The 19,761-nt window shown below is 42.5% G+C and overlaps 1 protein-coding gene across 2 annotated transcripts in view; it reads right to left on the bottom strand.

Moving 5' to 3' along the window:
* AFF3 (ALF transcription elongation factor 3) overlaps positions 1–19,761 on the bottom strand; it is a 538,616-nt gene that overhangs the window by 166,204 nt on the left and 352,651 nt on the right. For both annotated transcript variants that reach the window (XM_082245997.1, XM_082245998.1), the window contains exon 4: positions 5,258–5,294. In XM_082245997.1, coding sequence (XP_082102123.1) covers positions 5,258–5,294 — 37 coding nt within the window. The remainder of the gene's footprint in view (positions 1–5,257; positions 5,295–19,761) is intronic.

Below are 19,761 nucleotides of genomic sequence, written 5' to 3'. Positions count from 1 at the left end.
CTCCCCACAGCCAGCATCAATAGACCCCTCCCTGTCAGTAGGTCTCTACAAGCAACAACTAACCCCCCTAGCAATATAAGATCCACCCCCAGCAACGGTAGGTCCCCCACAAGCAACAAGAGACCTTCTCAGCAACAACAGACTCCATGCAAAAATAGATCCCCTCCAGCTAGAATAGATTCCCCAGCAGTGAACATCAATAGACCCTGCAGCACCCCTCCATAGCACCCCTTACCATTACATGCAGTCTGTGCTGGAGGTGCCGGCACTGCGTTCTCCCGCATTCCCGCTGAAAAAAAGCCCTGGTTCTAATGGCCTGTTGTGGTAAACCCCAAAACTTTCAGTACTGAAATGTTTGACCCTTCCAGTGACATAGGTAGACATGACAAAAGTCTGTATTATGCTGTACTGTAGCCATAGATGCTGACTGACAGCATAACACTGACTTGTGTCATGTCTACCGTGTGTTTTGCAGATCATGCCTCCTTCCTATGAGTACATCATGTTACTAACTTCAGCCCCTGCTAAGATTTTTTTTTTTAGTAAATAATGCTCTTAAGCTGGCCATACATTAGTTGAAATTCAATCAGTGTGTAGCCATCCCCATTCAACAGAAGCTGATCCTTTGACTGATTTCTGTCAAAGAGACATGTTGGTGCTTACTGTAGTATTTATTCTGCATATTACTCAAATAATGTGGCATTCATTGCACATTTACTGGCAACCTTTACTTAGGAAGTGAGCCAAACATTAGTGGCATACCTGTGTTTTGCATAGGAAGCACAAGACCTGTGGAATTCTGACACTCCGTTGGAAGGTCATTCTTGTTTCATATACTATGCAATATAATAATCTTTAATTTACTATTATAAAAAAAAAAAAAAAAACAAGGAAATGCAGAGAATATGATTTGACTTGTTCTGAGCCACAATAAGCTGGGAGTTTTTTTTTTTTTTTTCATCATAGTAAAGTCTGAATTTTTAAATGCAGTTAGAAAATAGTCTGTAGCATGTAAAATGAATATAATATAGATTGCGAAAAGCAGATTATATCCAAAACAACTCAGATGAGAAAGACTGAGAAAAAACATAATTAAAATGTACCAAACTTATTTAAACCATAGATCAAATGAAACCAATACAGATAAATAAGTGGTTTTATATATACAGTATGTAACTTAAACACTATTAGATACATATTTCTAGAAAATAGTTTACATTAACTAATCATATTTAAATAAAAAGAAAAAGACGGTTTTTAAGCACTGATTCTTGGACTGTGTACTACATCAATATCTTTCTCATCCTTTACTGTTAATAAAGATTTTTTATAGAAGAGATAAGTGCTGATTTACATCATCCAATCCTACTGTATGTAAGCAAGAATCCTACTGTATGTAAACAAGAATGCATTTTTTTTCCATTTTCCTTGCATATGATAGGGTATTCTTTGTAAAGTGAAGCTCTGGAGCAATTGCGTTTTGCACAGTTTAATTGCACTTTCAAAGTGTGCAGTCTAATTGCCCTTAGTAAATGAACCCCAATGTTGCTCTTAGTGTACATTTAATGGTATGGTAATCCTAACAATATGTTCTTGCAGTGCAGTGCTGTGAATAAAGTGTCACTTTCCAATACATTTTTCAATAAAGTTGTAAAAAAATATTGGCACATAGTTGCTGTTTTACAAATACCTCAACGGTGATCTCAGCATAAAAAAAAAAAACGATTTAGTCGCAAGGAGTGTAAGAGGACACAAGGCCATACAATGTGATTAGAGGAGATGCAATTTAACCTCAGGCTATGCAAGGGGTATTTTACAGTAAGGGCAATAAGATTGTGGAACTCTCTTCCACAAATGGTAGTAACTGCGAGAAGTATGGCTGCTTTTAAAAGACTCTTGGACATACACTTGGCACTTGTGACACTGCAGTGATGGACTCTTATCAGGCTGCATTGATGGACACTGATGAGGCTGTACTGATGGGCACTGATGAGGCTGCATTGATGGGCACTGGTGAGGCTACATTGATGGGCACTGATCAGGCTGCATTAATGGGCACTGGTGAGGCATAGCTCATGGGCACTGATGAGGCATAGCTGACGGGCACTGGTGAGGCTACAATGATGGGCATTAATGAGGCTGAGCTGATGGGCACTGGTGAGGCTGCATTGATGGGCACTGATCAGGATGCACTGATAGGCACTGGTGATGCTGATGAGGTTGCACTAATGAGCACTGGTGAGGCTGAGCTGATAGGCACTGGTGAGGCTGCATTGATGGGCCCTGGTGAGGCTGCATTGATGGCCACTGATCACGCTGCATGGATGGGCATTGATAGGCACTGATGAGGCTGAGTTGATAGGCACTGGTGAGGCTACATTGATGGGTACTGGTGAGGCTGTATTGATGGGCACTGGTGAGGCTGCATTGATGGACCCTGGTGAGGCTTAACTGATGGGCACTGGTGAGGCTGCATTGAGGGGCACTGATCAAGCTGCATTGATGGTCATTTATAGGCACTGATGAGGCTGAGCTGATGGGCACTGGTGAGGCTGCATTGATGGGCAATGGTGAGGCAGAATTGATGGGCAATGGTGAGGCAGCATTGATGGGCACTGACAAGGCTGCATTATGGGCACTGGTGAGGCTGCATTGAGGAGCAATGGTGAGGCAGCATTGATGGGCACTGGCGAGGCTGCATTATGAGCACTGGTGAGGCTGCATTGAGGGGCACTGATGTAGCTGCATTGATGGGCACTGATGAGGCTGAGCTGAAGGGTACCGATGATGCTGCATTGATGGGCACTGGTGAGGCTGCATTGATAGGCACTGGTGAGGTTGCATTGATGGGCACTGTTGAGGTTCCATTAATGGGCACCGGTGAGGCTTAACTGATGGGCACTGGTGAGGCTGCATTGAGGGGCACTGATCAAGCTGCATTGATGGGCATTTATAGGCACTGATGAGGTTGAGCTGATCAGCCCTGTGAGGCTGCACTAATTGGCACTGGTGACACTGTATTGATGGGCACTTATCAAGCTGCATTGATGGGCACTGATGATGCTGTACTGACGGGCACTGATGAGGCTGCATTGATGGGCACTGGTGAGGCTGCATTGATGGGCACTGATCAGGCTGCATTGATGGACACTGCTGAGGCTGCATTGATGGGTACTAATGAGGCTGAGCTGAAGGGTACCGATGATGCTGCATTGATGGGCACTGGTGAGGCTGCATTGATAGGCACTGGTGAGGTTGCATTGATGGGCACTGTTGAGGTTCCATTAATGGGCACTGATGAGGCTGCATTGATGGGCACTGATGAGGCTGCTGCTTCTTATAAACTTTGATTGCATCATCACTTGCCTGCTGCCTGGGTGTCACACAGTGATGATGCCACACACAAGACTATATGTATCACCTCATGGATTGCAGTCCTTGCCCTTGCGTTTGTGCTCCAAGGTGCATCTCTGCTAGCAGTCTTCTGTTCATCCATGTATGACCTGGCTTGACTGATGACTCTCCTGGCTCTCGACCATGCATCGGCAGACAACCCCGCATTGGTAGACTACCCTCTTCTGGACTCGACCCCGACTTGGATAACTACCCGCTTCTGGACTTGACCCCGGCTTGTTCCTGCTCTCACTTTCTCACTCTTGCTGTGCGTTTATTGTTGTTTGCTCCAATAAACTCCTTTATTTTACCTGCATCCCCCTGTTGTCAGGTTTCTTGGCACCCTGACAAAGCCTGCCAGCCCTCCCTTGTCTGTAATCATATGTTATATTCCAGATACTGTTCACATGTGCTCTTGATGAAGATGCTCAAACATTCAAAATGCTTTAACCTGACATATGGGTATTGAAATAAATCTATGAACTCTGCTTTAAAAAATACTGGAATGGTGCTATACATGTTTTTGATGCATATTTAATAAATTTGTTGATAGTATATAAAAAATAAAAATTTCTGTTGCATCCCTAAAAAGTCCTTGGCTACAATTTATTGTGAAGTTCTATATTTTCAAACAGAGCCCAGACTCAGTGGTATCTGTGGGCCTCTGCCAGCACCAGCACTGGAACTGCTGGCTGTCAGTGACAGCTGGGATCCAGCACTAAGACAGTAGCTGAAATGCTCAGCTCCTGGGCTTCAAGCACTTTCACAGGTCACCCTAAAGGAGTATGTTCCAACACGGGCTGGCAATTAGACTGCAATATGTTACTATAAGAAATGAACTGCTGTTGCACAGCTGCATGAGGGGATCTGGATTAGATCTTAAGTGATTTTGCTGATTATATGCATCAAACCTATGGAGGTGCACAAATTATGTAAACATCGTGTTGTAAAAAGTTTTTGAAAATGCATTTTTTTTTGCTTACAAACATTTGTTAAGTTTTGCTTTAAAAAATTCCTGCACAATGCAAAATGTACATAAATAAAAAGTATATGTAAAGGAAGAAACAAAAACAATAAACAGATATACATTAAGCATGATGAATCTATAAAGGTTTTAGATCAAAGTCTAAAATCTAAAGCTCTGCATGTGTTATAAAAGAATGGGATACCAACATGTCCAGTATGACAGCATAAAAAGCACAGAAGATGTATAGGAACATTTGGTACCCATCAAAAAGCATAGCAAAGAGTGACTGACTCATTTCTTAGTTCTACCCTGACAACTGAGCGATCAAACACTACTGATCGTTCAGTTCTCCCCTCCGCTTTGAGCAGAGAGCTTTGATTGTCAGTCAAGGACTGGCTCAGGCTCCCAGCAGTATGCTGAGAGGCTGAGCCAGCTGCCAGTCCAGGCATCTGGGTGGATCCCGACTATAAAGTCGGGATCTTTCTCGAGACTGGACTGGCTGAGTCCCGTCAGCTGACAAACTGCATGCCTGTGATCCATAGGAGAGGTGTAGCCAAAATAGTTTTTTTAATATTAATTTTTAATATGTCAGGGTAGAGTACAATTGCTAAAAGGTTTAATGTACAGCTTTGTAACTTAAGCAGACTTAGGGAGCAAAAGGCTTGAGGATTCAAGTGAATAATAATATGTTATTGTAGAATTTGGTGCCAATTGTTTTTGTTTGTGACTTTATTTTGCCCCAAACTAACATACCAGTTTCCTTTTATTCAGACTTGCAGTCCCAGTTGTGCTGCAATGAAAGACGTCAAACTAAATCGAATGGACGCATTCAGAACATCTGCCAACAACCTACGTACAATATATGCAATGAAATATATATGAAAAAAAGATTCTTACTTGGACTGCTAAATCCCATGCCACTGTGATCATTATCCTGTAACGAGCAAAAAAAAAAAAAAACACATTTTCTTATTACAAGAACATATATCATTTTCTCACTTATGTGCACAGTAAGCTCCCTGTTTGAGTTCTATGTTTATTCTAAATTCAAAAATGTATACAATATTATTTCAAACTGATTTTTTACTATAATATTATTAGTAATAAACTAATACATTTCACACCCTTGATACGTAATATCAACAACATAGCAACAGCTGTCTCTACCAAATCCATCAACCGTCAATAGAGGAGGTCTGTAATTAAATTCTTAATTTTATTTTAGTTAATTAATAATACCCTGGGTATGTTTATTTTTTCCTATTTTTAGAAGATAAAACAAAAGATTTCCATTTTAAAAAGTACAATAACTTCCTACTAAAGTTTGGATCAAACTTTTACATTTTAGGCTGCATACACACTTATCTGTTTTTAGGTACATGCATTTTCTATAAAAACAGACGCATGAAAATGCATGTTGATATGTGCTCACACACACATTGCAAAGCACTTTGCATTGCATGATAACATTTGAATGTGCATTGACGTACAGTGACATGCAACATTTTCATGGAAAGTACTTTTAAATGACAAGCTTGACTGGGGCAATAAATCATGTCTTGATGAGCTAAAGTGCACTATAATGTATGTGAAATACACAGAGCACACCTCTTAATGCAATATAAATGCACATTAATGCATCCAAAGAGCATCAGAGCGAGCATCAAAAAATATGAACTGACAGTCAGTGTTGCAGCAACTGACGTAACCATTGACAAGATTCTAACAAGCACATAAAAATGTCTAACAACATTAAAAACAAACTTGTAGCAAAAGGAATATGCAAGTTGCCTTTACTGGTGCATATGGTGCATAATACTGTAGTCTGTTCTTCTGATCCTGGTTTCACTGCCTGGTAATTCACTGAACTTTTATAAGCATTCAAGCTGCAGCTTGTTACAGGTCAGTAACCCAGTAGCCACAGAAGCCAGATTGGGATAATAGCTCTGGAATATGTATCTTTTAATAAAGGTCCCTTAGTTCCCTTCCAATATGTTCCATTTAATTTGTGATAGGAATCTGGCTGATGTGGAGTAGTGCTTCATCCATATGTGTGTTGCTGCAGCAGTCATGTGTAAACCCCATGAAAATCTCCCACTGGCAGCCACTCTGCAGGTGGTTGAACTCTGAATAATAATTTTATAGAAGACAGAGCACATAATACACTAAAATCATTATTAGTGAATAAAAACACAACCCATTTTACAAAATTCCTACTAAATATAAAAGCTAACCTGTATTGAGTTAATCAATAACCACTATTTGTACATTTTAGATTGCGCCTTTTTGCGAAATGGTGAAAATCGAACATACGCAAAAATGGAAACATCCAAATTTCTCTAAAAATCTAGAGGTTTTCATTGTTCCCTTACAGCTTTCAGAGTTTGTTGAAGACCCGTCCAAACCATATATTTTCTGAAAGAACATGACCTATATAATAAAAAAGAAGGTGCTTCGGATTTTAACGCCCTGAAATATTTGCGAAAATTTTACTAAATTCCTGCTAAATTCCTACTAAATATAAAAGCATAACCTGTATTGAGTTAATAATTAACAAATATTTGTAATTTTAAATTACTCCTTTTTGCAAAATGGTGAAAATTGAATGTAAGCAAAAATGTTAATAACAACATTTCTCAAAAAATCTGAAGGTTTTCATTGTTCCCTTACAGCTTTCAGAGTTTGTTAAAGACCCACCAAACCATATATTTTCTGAAAGCATAGGACCAGTAGAATAAAATGAAGATGCTACTGATTTTTAAGGCTCCACGATATTTACGCAACTGTTTACCAAAACAATATTTTCACTAAAAATACACTAAAATCATTATTAGCAGGTACAAACACAGCACATTTTACAAAATTCCTATTAAGTTCCTTCTAAATATAAAAGCTAAACCTGTATTGAGTTAATAAATAACAAATATTTGTAAATTTTAAATTGCGCCTTTTTGAGAATAGTGAAAATCAGACATACGCAAACATTTCTATAAACATCTGGAGGTTTTCCTTTTTCACTTACTGCTTTCAGAGTTTGTAAAAGACCCCCAAAACCATATATTTTCTGAAAGCACATGGCCAGTAGAATAAAAAGAAGGTGCTACTGATTTTTAAGGCACCGCAATATTTGCGCAAATGTTCATCAAACCAATATTTTTGCTAAAAATACACTAAAAGCATTAATTGGATGGAATTATACATGGCAAAATGTACAAACTTCCTACTAAAGTCCTACTAAATATAAAAGTTAAACCTATATTGAGTTAATAAATATTTGTACATTTTAAATTGCACCTTTTTGTGAAATGGTGAAAACTGAAGGCACGCAAAACTGTAAATAAAAATAATTTACTCCGGAGGTTACCATTTTTCACTTACAGCTTTCAGAATTTGAAAAGACCCCTCAAACCATATATTTCTTGAAAGCACAAGTGTTCTAGGATTTCGTTGCCCAACCTTCTGGCTTTGCTGGATGAGTTTGCCGTTTTCTCAGGCCTGCATATCAATCCTGCCACATCTAATGCGATGTCAGTTACTTTGCCTCCTGAGGATGTGGTGGCCCTTCAAGCAGCCTTTCCTTTCAAATGGCACCCTGCTTTACCCTACCTGGGTGTTAAACTATCTCCTACATATGAAGGTCTTTATGCAGTTAATTATCCGCCTCTCTTTCGCCACTTGACAACCCTGCTTTCTTCTTGGTCTCACCTTTCCTTGTCTTGGTTTGGTAGGATCACAGCCGTTCATATGACCTATCTTCCTAAACTATTGTACTATTTCCGTGTGTTACCGTTTCCGATCCCCTCTCATATCTTACGTATTCATCAACGCAAGATTCTGAAATTTATTTGGGGTTCTTCTAGACCCCGTATTAATAAACGCGTTCTGTATGCTCGGAGGATTTCTGGGGGGTTCTCGGTTCCGAATTTGAAGGCATACTACACTGCGGCGTCGATAGCCCCTCTCTCTCATTTACACGACACGTTCCAATTGCCACTATGGGCCACGATTGACCTGGTGGATGCCAGCCCAGTCCCCCTTTCTTCTATCCCTTGGCTCCCTCCTAAATTTCGACCGCCGGACTTGCGCCCTAGCCTCCTTCACTCTCTCCGCCTCTGGGACTCCGTCAAGTACTCAGCCAATTTGATTTCACCCCACTTACCTTTACTGCGTCTCTTCCCTTGCCCTATGTTTCCACCTGGTCTTGCTAATCCACGCGTGTTTTCATGGTGGACTGACCATGGCTTTGTGGACGTCCACTCGTTATTTACCCCCACGAGGATACTTCCTTTTGGGGCCCTCCGCTCCTTGCACGATATACCTTTGCGGGAACATTTTCGTTATATGCAACTCCATAATTTTCTTCAGCAACTCATTAAACATAGACCTTTACCCTATATGCTTACGCCATTTGAAAGCCTCTGTAGGGCACGGCCCCACTCGCCGGGACTCATATCCCTCCTATATGCCTCCATTATTGCCTGCGATACACCACCTTTCACGGTCTATCACTCTAACTGAGAACTAGAATTGGGGGGCGGGTTGGACAGGGAAGACTGGCGGCACATGACGGCGGCTCTCTCTAAGTGTTCCCGAAATGTCTTGATTCTGGAAAATGCTTATAAGGTATTTTACCGATGGTACTATACTCCGGCTAGACTGGCTAAATTTATACCCGCATATTCCCCCCTGTGCTTCCGGGGATGCGCTCAGGAGGGGACCATGGCACATATTTGGTGGACATGTCCCAAGGTGCGCAGACTGTGGATTAGGATTTATGCCTTGCTCCGTAATATTTTTCAAGTCACCCTGAAGAAGGACCCGTATGAGGCACTCTTGTGTAAACCTATACCTGACTTGACTCGTACACAACGTCAGTTGGCTCAGCATTTGTTTACAGCTACGAAATTGACCATTGCCCGATCTTGGAAGACCCCGATGCTTAGTTTTGAGGTGGTCAAGAATCGTATGATTGATATTCTCATTAATGAAAAGTTGACTGCGATAGTTTCTGATTCCCACGCTAAGTTTCTTAAGGTGTGGGACCCCTGGATATCGACCGTTGCCCCTTCCAGATTCCAGACCACCCTTCTCTCTCTTTAAATGCCTCCTGGACGCACGCCCCGCAGGTCTCGTTCCCCCCCTTCCTTTTTCCCACCCTTCTTTAGTCTTCCTCCATTGTTGTTTCTCTCTTTGTTTGTCCTACTTTCTCACTCCTTCTTTCTCTCTTTCCTTTGTCTTTTAATGTTGTTTTCTTTCCTAGCTTGGTACTCTCAGGCCCAGCCTCTGTTTGCTCATTGGAACGTAATAGAACTTTTCCTTTTGATAGTCTTCCTGTATTGTGAAACACTAGGGGACTTTAGGTCCCTATCTATGCATTTCCGCTTGTTGATACTCATTATTTGGTCCGTGATGTTTCCCGGTTGGCTCCCGCCCTATGTCTGTATCATGTTTTGCTGCTATCTGTTCCCCTACGTTCCATTTTCTTTTATCTAATTGTACACGTATACCATGTTTTTGATGTATGTTTATGCCTCTTCTCAAAATAAAAACTTTTGTACAAGAAAGCACAAGTGTTCATCATATCACTATTTCCACTAAAATTTCCCTAAAATTACACTAAAATCATTAATCGTGCACATAAAGAGGAGTACCTGAGTGTTATCTGAGTGTTACCTGAGGAGTACCTGAGTGGCACCTGAGAGTCTGTGAGTACCTGCGACTGACTGTGCTCTGCGACTGACTGTGTTCTGTGACTGACCGTGACCTGCGACTGACCGTGCTCTGTGACTGACCGTGCTCTGCGACTGACCATGCTCTGTGACTGACCATGCTCTGTGACTACCTGTGAGTACCGGTGAGTGTCTGGGAGTACCTGTGAGTGTCTGGGAGTACCTGTGAGTGTCTGGGAGTGTCAGTGAGTGTAGCGGAGTACCAGAGGGTGAGAAAGCACAGTTAGGAAGCTAGAAACCAGCCACAAAGGAAAGGAAATCACTGAATCGCCATTAGCTTAGATTAGTAGGTACAATGCCCGGCGAGTGTGGAGATGCGATTTGGTGTACATCTTGTGGTATGTATACATTCCTTGATCATGCGATCGAGGGCGAATACAAATGCACAAAATGTAAGCTTGGAAGCTCAGGTCCTGAATCTAGGGAAGCAGCTGGCAACACTGAGATGAATGTCCATACCGAAGGAGAGCGGGGATCGCACCCGACAGGGGCAGGCTGGGGCCTGCACAGAGGTAGGCGGGGAAACGGAGGTGCGGGCATCAGAGCAGAGTAGATGGGTGACAGTTAGGAACGATAGAAGGGAAAAAGGCAAAGAGGCCGATCCTGGGCTGGAGCACCCCAATAAATACGCCCTGTTGCGTGATGTTGGGTAAATCAGTCAGGGACCAGCATTGCTGGAGCAGAGCGACGCCCCTAGTTGCCGGGGGAAGAACTCCTCCAGTGAGGCCGGGAAAAAGGGAAAGGAAAAACAGGTGCTGGTGGTAGGGGACTCAATCATTAGAAGGACAGACAGTGCAATCTGTCACAAAGACCGTGAGCACCGAACAGTCTGTTGTTTACCGGGCGCTCGGGTTCGGCACATCACGGATCGGGTGGACAGATTACTGGGTGGGGCTGGGGAAGACCCAGCTGTCATGGTACATGTGGGTACCAATGACATAGGCAGAGGAAGATGGAGAGTCCTAAACGATTTCAGGGACTTAGGCGCTAAGTTGAGGAGTAGGACCTCCAAGGTAGTATTTTCAGAAATACTACCTATACCTCGAGCCACACCAGAGAGGCAGTGGGAGATTAGGGAAGTTAACAAGTGGCTGAGGAGCTGGTGTAGTAAAGAGGGTTTTGGGTTCCTGGCAAACTGGGCCGACTTCTCAGTTGGCCATCGGCTCTTTGGTAGGGACAGATTGCACCTAAATGGGGAGGGTGCAGCCGTACTGGGTGAGAGGATGGCCATAAAGTTAGAGGGGTTTTTAAACTAGGTGATGGGGGGAGGGTACAGATGTAGAATTAGCCAGCGGGGAGCAAGATTCAGAGGGCACAAATGGGGACATTAGTGGTAGGGTGTTTAGAGTACCTAAATCCAAGGTGGGTATGGGAAAAAAATCACAAGAGCAGCCTAAAAACAACATCAAACGAGGATATATGCAACCGGTCAAAATTACGAGGTTTGTATACCAATGCCAGAAGCCTGGCCAACAAGATGGGAGAGCTGGAGCTACTGACGTTTGAGGAGGACTTAGATTTTGTGGGGATAACAGAGAATTGGTTCGACAGCTCTCATGATTGGATGGCGACCATTCAGGGGTATTCCCTTTATCACAGGGATAGAGAAGGTAAAAAAGGGGGAGGGGTATGTCTGCATATTAAGAACAGTGTACAGGCAAATATGAGGGATGATATTAATAATGGAGATATGGACGAGGCAGAATCCCTATGGGTAGAACTTAAAAGGGAAGGCACTATAGGGAAGGTAATATTGGGCGTATGCTATAGGCCCCCCAACCAGAGGGAGGATGGGGAGGCGGACCTCCTTTTACAGATAGGACTGGCAGCGAGGATGGGAAATGTCATTATAATGGGGGACTTTAATTATCCAGATATAGACTGGGCAGAAGGAACCGCGCATTCAGCCAAGGCCCGGCAGTTCCTTAATGTTTTGCAGGACAATTTTATGGGTCAGATGGTGAACGCACCGACAAGAAACAATGCGGTACTTGACCTACTGATTACCAACAATACAGACCTGATCACGGATATAGAAATATGGGGCAACTTAGGAAACAGTAACCATAGGTCAATTAGTTTCAGTATTAATCATAGTAATAGGAAACACAAGGGTAATATAAGGACACTGAATTTCAAAAGAGCCAATTTCCCAAAACTGCGCTCTCTGCTAGAAAATATCAAATGGGATAGAACCCTGGAAACAAGGAACACAGAGGAAAAAATGGGAGTGCTTCAAGAGCATAATAAACAAAGGGATTGGCCAGTGCATTCCAAAGGGAAATAAATTTAAAAGAGCAAAACTAAACCCTGGGTGGATAAACTCCAACATAAAAATGCATATTAATACTAAAGAAAAAGCCTGCAAAAAATACAAGACTGAGGGGTCATTGGCAGCATTCAAGCATTACAAAGAGTGTAAGAAGAAATGTAAAGACGAAATCAAGGCGGCTAAAATAGAACACTAGAGACATATAGCGTAAAAGAGTAAAAAGAACCCTAAGAAATTCTTTAAGTATTTAAACAGTAAGAAAGCGAGGCCAGAACACATTGGCCCCATAAAAGACGACAAAGGAAATATGGCCACAGAGGACAGAGAAAAGGTGAAAGTGTTAAATAATTTCTTCTCTTCAGTCTTCACAAAAGAATCGGGGAGCTACACTAACCCAGCTTATAAGGCTAAACTAAATAATACACCTTAGGAAGTACAGCTATGGCTAACATAAGATAGACTTAGAACTAAACTAGAGAAACTTAACATAAATAAATCACCGGGAACGGATGGCTTGCACCCGAGGGTTGTTAAAGAGCTCAGCCAGGTGATTACCAGACCATTATTCTTGATCTTTAAGGATAGTCTACAGACGGGTATGGTGCCAGCTGATTGGAAAAAAACCAACGTGGCACCAATATTTAAAAGAGGCCCAAGATATATCACGGGTAACTATAGGCCAGTTAGCCTAACATCAGTAGTCTGCAAGATTTTGGAGGGGATGTTAAGGGACCACATACAAGACTTTAGTAATGAAAACGGTATTATTAGTAGTAATCAGCATGGATTCATGAAAAATCGTTCTTGCCAAACCAGTCTATTAACCTTCTACGATGAAGTGAGCTGCCACCTAGATAAAGGTAAGCCAGTGGATGTGGTGTACCTGGACTTTGCAAAGGCCTTTGACACCGTTCCCCACAAACGCTTACTGTACAAACTAAGGAAGGTAGGTATGGACCATAGCGTGAGTACCTGGATAGAGAACTGGCTCCAGGGGAGAGTACAGAGGGTGGTGATTAATGGGGAGTACTCGGATTGGGTGGGTGTGAAAAGTGAGGTCCCCCAAGGTTCTGTCCTGGGTCCAATCCTGTTTAATTTATTCATAAATGATCTAGAGGAGGGGATATCGAGTACAATCTCAGTACTTGCGGATGATTCTAAACTAAGCATGCCAATATCTTCTGTATGCAGGATGTGGAAACCTTACAAGCGGATCTGAACAAAATAATGGGGTGGGCAACTACATGGCAGATGAGGTTTAATGTTGAAAAATGTAAAGTAATGCACTTGGGCGTTAGGAACACGAAAGCAAGCTACTCACTAGGGGGAAACCTCTGGGTGAGTCTAGGATGGAAAAGGGGGTACTGGTGGACAACAGGCTTGGCAGTGGCATGCAATGCCAAGCCGCTGCAAGCAAAGCCAACATAATACTGGCATGTATAAAAAAGGGGATTCACTCCAGAAATAAAAAGATTATTCTCCCACTCTGGTCCGGCCACATCTGGAATATGCTGTCCAGTTCTGGGCACCGGTCCTCAGGAAGGATGTGCTGGAACTGGAGAGAGTCCAGAGAAGGGCAACAAAAATAATTAGGGGAATGGAGGGCATCGGCTATGAGGAAAGACTACAAGCACTGAACTTATTCTATCTGTAGAAGAGACGATTGAGGGGGGATATGATATCAATGTACAAATACTGTACTGGCGACCCTAGCATAAGGAACTTTTCAGAGAAAGAAAATACAATAAGAAATACAATAAGATTCGTGGCCACTCACTAAAACTTGAGGAAAAAAGGTTTAACCTTAAAATACATAGGGGGTTCTTCACTGTCAGAGCAGTAAGGATGTGGAATTCTCTTCCACAAGCAGTCGTGCAGGGAGCAGGGAGGATCGATAGTTTCAAAAAACTATTAGATGGGCACCTTAAAGACCACAACATACAGGGGTATACAAAGCACGGTTAACAGCAAACACACACACACATCATTGGTTGAACTGGATGGACTAGTGTCTTTTTTCGACCTGACAAACTTTGTAACTATATGTAATAAAAGACAACATAACTTACACAATTCCTGCTAAATTACTACTAAAGCATCATTCACATGTGGAATACTAAAGTGTATGCTCACAGAGGGCCATGTTTACCTGCACAGGGATGCACAGGTGTTCAATGCATCCCCGTACAGGCAGTCCCATTTATGTCAGTTGGGATGCAATGGCTGCACAGGCATACCTGCTGTTTCCAATCTGACATCCGTGTGGGTGTGAGTGCATGACCCCAAACGCAGACAGTGTGAGCTCAGGGACATCCATGTGGACCTACATGGATGTCAAACTGGGAGCAACGGCTCTGGTCGTGCCATTGCTCCCTCCCAAATTACATCAATGTGACTGTCTGCACAGTAACACACCTGTGCATCCTTGTAAAGGTATGCTATGTATGCCCTGTGTGAATAAGGCCTCAGGCCCTTTTCACACAAGCAAACCGATCAGGTCTGCCTATCCGTTTTTCAGGTGGGCTCAATTGGACCACCCATTGTTTTCTATGGAGAGGCTAATGAAAATGGACATGTGTCCATTTACACCCGCCTGCATCTGATCCAATCCAATCCAGTCCAGTCCCATTCCCCAGCCATCTAACAGATCGGATCAGAGGTATCAGATAGAAATGGACATCTGACTGCATCAAAGAGAACAGCGGGCTGTGTCCATGTCTGATCTGCCTGACAGAGTCCACTCCATGTTTTTTTTTTTTTACTTTTTACATATTTTTACAATTATATATTTTTATTTATTTTTTTTGGGGGGGGGGGGTCTTTGGTGAGATATTAGAGGTCTAAAAAGACTCCATATCTCTTTTTTGAGACCTCTGCATCAGTGGGGTGGACGCGGACCTGTCATCTGCCTGCCCGCTCCATGTTTTTTTTAATTTATTTTTTATATTTAATCTTTTTATTATTGCTGAAAATTACAAGCACTGCATTACATATCATCAATACGTTCCAACAGTACAAAACAGTCACCTGGACTTCACATATATCCACGACCGTAATCAAGAAAAAACAATCCAAGCAATAAACCCACCCAAACCCATTTCTGTGTTAAAAAAAGGAGAAAGAAAAGAAAAAAAAAAAGCCCCCCCAAAGGTCCCCCTTCAGGATCACTATGGAGGAAACCAGTTTCAAGTCTATACACTGTACTAACTATTAAGTAATGAGGCTCCTTCTTCCGATGCCATAAACCCATCCCAGCCCCCCCAAAGTAAAGTAAATTTCTCATGCTGATGTCTGGATGCCCAAACGAAATCCTCCATCTTCTTGATAGCTTCTACATGCGCACCCAACTCGAGACCGTAGGGGGGGACTTCTGCCTCCAGTATAAAGGTATACAGGTCTTAGCTGCACTAAGAAGATGGCCAATAATGCCTTTTTGGAAAACTGATGTCGGGAAGTCCGCAATATTTAGTAAGAAAAGAGCTGGATCATTTGGGATCATATGTTCAGTAAATATCTGGGTAATCCTATGGGTAATCCTACGGACTTCCGACCAGAAGTGTGTTAATCGGGAACAGGCCCAAAAAATATGGAGCATAGTTCCCTCTGCGCAATTGCAACGCCAACAACACTCCGATACATCCGGATAGCATTTGTGCAGCTTTACCGGTGTATAGTACCATCTAGACAGAATCTTAAAACTCGTTTCCTGTAATTTAGTATACCTTGAAGACTTTAATGTTAGTGCAAGCATATTCTTAATCTGGGCTGGCGAGAATGTTCGACCTATCTCGATCTCCCATTTACGGACCCAAGGTAAAGCCGGTTGTAGCTGAGGGACAACTAGTAAACCATACATAAAAGGACAGAGTGCCCTTCTTCGGGCCCTGTCTAGTACAATATTCCTCAAAAGCCGTAAGTGGTCGGATAGAAGATCTTGGTGGAGAGAGTGATCTTAAAAAGTGACGAAGTTGCAAAGCCTGCCATAATGCTAGAGCATAGGGACCCTGTACTTCTGTAAGCTCTGATATAGCAGGCCATTGATCCTCTATCAAAAATGCATTGCCCGGAAAATGCCAGTTCTGCGCAAATTCAGAAAATGGCTAGATCTTAAGCCTGGCTCGAATTTAGTGTTACCTAAAATTGGATAGAGTGGGGAATCCTTTGAGAATAGCCTCTGTTTCATTCGAGTTGCCTCGCACGATCTCAGTGTTGCACCCATCAAAGGATGTGCCTTCAGCGCCGAGGGACATTCCCCAAATATCCAGGGGGCCCCACTCAGAGCCACGGAGGTCTGGGCTTGTTCTATCTGAACTGATAATTTTGTGCTATGATGGCAGCTCCAGTCTACAACTCCGCCCAGATGAAAGGCTTGGTAATACTTCCTGATATCTGGAAGAGCAATCCCTCCCCATCTCTTCGGGAGGCTCAACCAGTGTTTTGCTATCCGCGGTTTCCCATGGGGTCAGATAAACTTAAGAAATTGGGTATTTACCTGATTAAAAAGCTTCAATGGTATCTGTAACGGAAGCGTTTGAAATAAATACAGAAATTTTGGTAGAATACACATCTTTAATAAGTTACACCTCCCGAACCACGAGAGGAGTCCCCTCTGCCATTTCTCTAACAATGTTTGCGTCAAGGCAAGGAGTGGAGGAAAATTAAGGGCAACCAGTTGACTCAGCTTAGGTGGTATATTAGTGCCTAGATATCGTATTGCATGCTCCGGCCATTTAAATTTGAAATTCTTTTGGAGCGACGTTCAAGAGTTTCCCGTATGTGTCAAGTTCTTGAAGTAGACTCGGTAATGATACCATTGGATTCGTTAACGAAAACAGCAGATCGTCTGCATACGCCGAAATTTTATGTTGCACCCCGCCGACCGGGATACCCCAAATATCCGGATGTCTGCGTATCATGCACAAAAAAGGTTCTAAGGCCAAGGCGAATAAAAGGGGAGACAGAGGACAACCCTGACGGGTCCCGTTACTAATAGGAAAAGATTCTATTTTATTTATTTATTTTTTACTTTTTACATTTTTTTTACAATTATATTGTTTTATAAACTGTATATACCTGTATATATATACACCTGCACACCCCCCCCTCCCCTCAGCCTGACAGCTCGCTGGAACTTAGTGGCAGAGGAGGGAGGAGGAGGCTTCTTAAGGTAGCTGCAGGGGATCAAGTCTGCGGGGGGGGGGGGTCGGATCGGGTGTGGGGGGGATCACTGCTGGGGGGCAAGAAGGGGGATGAAGGGGATAGGAAAGAAGAGTGGGGGGAGCAGTTTTAGGTGACAGAAAGTGGGAGGGGGGGGAGTGGTAAGGCTGGGGACAGGGAAGCGGCAGCATTGGAGGAAGTCACATTTTAGGTTAATAGCTTTGATCAGCAGATTGTAATCCACTGTTTGGAGTTATAGAATTGTTCAGCAGAGTCTGCTGAACAATTCTGTTATACAGTTAGGTCCATAAATATTGGGACATCGACACAATTCTAATCTTTTTGGCTCTATACACCATCACAATGGATTTGAAATGAAACAAACAAGATGTGCTTTAACTGCAGACTTTCAGCTTTAATTTGAAGGAATTTACATCCAAATCAGGTGAATGGTGTAGGAATTACAACAGTTTGTATATGTGCCTCCCACTTTATAAGGGACCAAAAGTAATGGGACAGATTAACAATCATAAATCAAACTTTCACTTTTTAATACTTGGTTGCAAATCCTTTGCAATCAATTACAGCCTGAAGTCTGGAACGCATAGACATCACCAGAAGCTGGGTTTCATCCCTGGTGATGCTCTGCCAGGCCTCTATTGCAACTGTCTTCAGTTCCTGCTTGTTCTTGGGGCATTTTCCCTTCAGTTTTGTCTTCAGCAAGTGAAATGCATGCTCAATCGGATTCAGGTCAGGTGATTGACTTGGCCATTGCATAACATTCCATTCTTTCCATTAAAAAACTCTTTGGTTGCTTTCGTAGTATGCTTTGGGTCATTGTCCATCTGCACTGTGAAGCGCCGTCCAATGAGTTCTGAAGCATTTGGCTGAATATGAGCAGATAATATTGTCCGAAACACTTCAGAATTCATCCTGCTGCTATTGTAAGCAGTCACATCATCAATGAATACAAGAGAACCAGTTCTATTGGCAGCCATACATGCCCACACCATGATACTACCACCACCTTGCTTCACTGATGAGGTGGCATGCTTTGGATCATGAGCAGTTCCTTTCCTTCTCCATACTCTTCTCTTCCCATCACTCTGGTACAAGTTTATCTTGGTCTCATCTGTCCATAGGATGTTGTTCCAGAACTGTGAAGGCTTTTTTAGATGTTGTTTGGCAAACTCTAATCTGGCCTTCCTGTTTTTGAGGCTCACCAATGGTTTACATCTTGTGGTGAACCCCCTGTATTCACTCTGGTGAAATCTTCTCTTGATTGTTGACTTTGACACACATACACCAACATCCTGGAGAGTGTTCTTGATCTGGCCAACTGTTGTGAAGGGTGTTTTCTTCACCAGGGAAAGAATTCTTTGGTCATCCACCACAGTTGTTTACCGTGGTCTTCCGGGTCTTTTGGTGTTGCTGAGCTCACCGGTGCGTTCTTTCTTTTTAAGGATGTTCCAAACAGTTGATTTGGCCACACCATTTTGCTATCTGTCTGATGGGTTTGTTTTGTTTTTTCAGCTTAATGATGGCTTGCTTCACTGATAGAGATCTTTGGATCTCATATTGAGAGTTGACAGCAAGAGATCTCATATGCAAATAGCACACTTGAAATTAACTCTGGACCTTTTATCTGCTCCTTGTAAATGGGACAATGAGGGAATAACACACACCTGGCCATGGAACAACTGAGCAGCCAATTGTCCCATTACTTTTGGTCCCTTAAAAAGTGGGAGGCACATATACAAACTGTTGTAATTCCTACACCTTTCACCTGATTTGAATGTAAATACCCTCAAATTAAAGCTGAAAGTCTACAGTTAAAGTACATCTTGTTTGTTTAATTTCAAATCCATTGTGGTGGTGTATAGAGCCAAAAAGATTAGAATTGTGTCGATGCCCCAATATTTATGAACCTGACTAAGTTCATGGTCATTGAAGTGACCATGAGCTTAAAGCAGAGGGAGAAATTAGGTCTGTATGGCATACGGACCTGGCCAGCTGCAGGCAGTGCTGTAAATCTAAAATAAAAGACCAAATGGTCCACCCTGCGCATATGTGAAATAAATTAATTAATTAGTTAATTAATAATGTGAAAAACTTAATAAGTGAAAAACTCCTTAAATACTGTAGCTGCTGCTCATCAACAAGTGAAAATATGTGGGTATATATACAGCGCTAAAACAGTGTCAATATTCCAATAATCTAAAACAATAAAACTTCTAATGAAC

This window comes from Pelophylax lessonae, assembly GCF_965119305.1.
Source record: "Pelophylax lessonae genome assembly, chromosome: 2".
Taxonomy (NCBI): Eukaryota; Metazoa; Chordata; class Amphibia; order Anura; family Ranidae; genus Pelophylax; species Pelophylax lessonae.
This window is presented reverse-complemented; position numbering and strand designations above follow the sequence as displayed.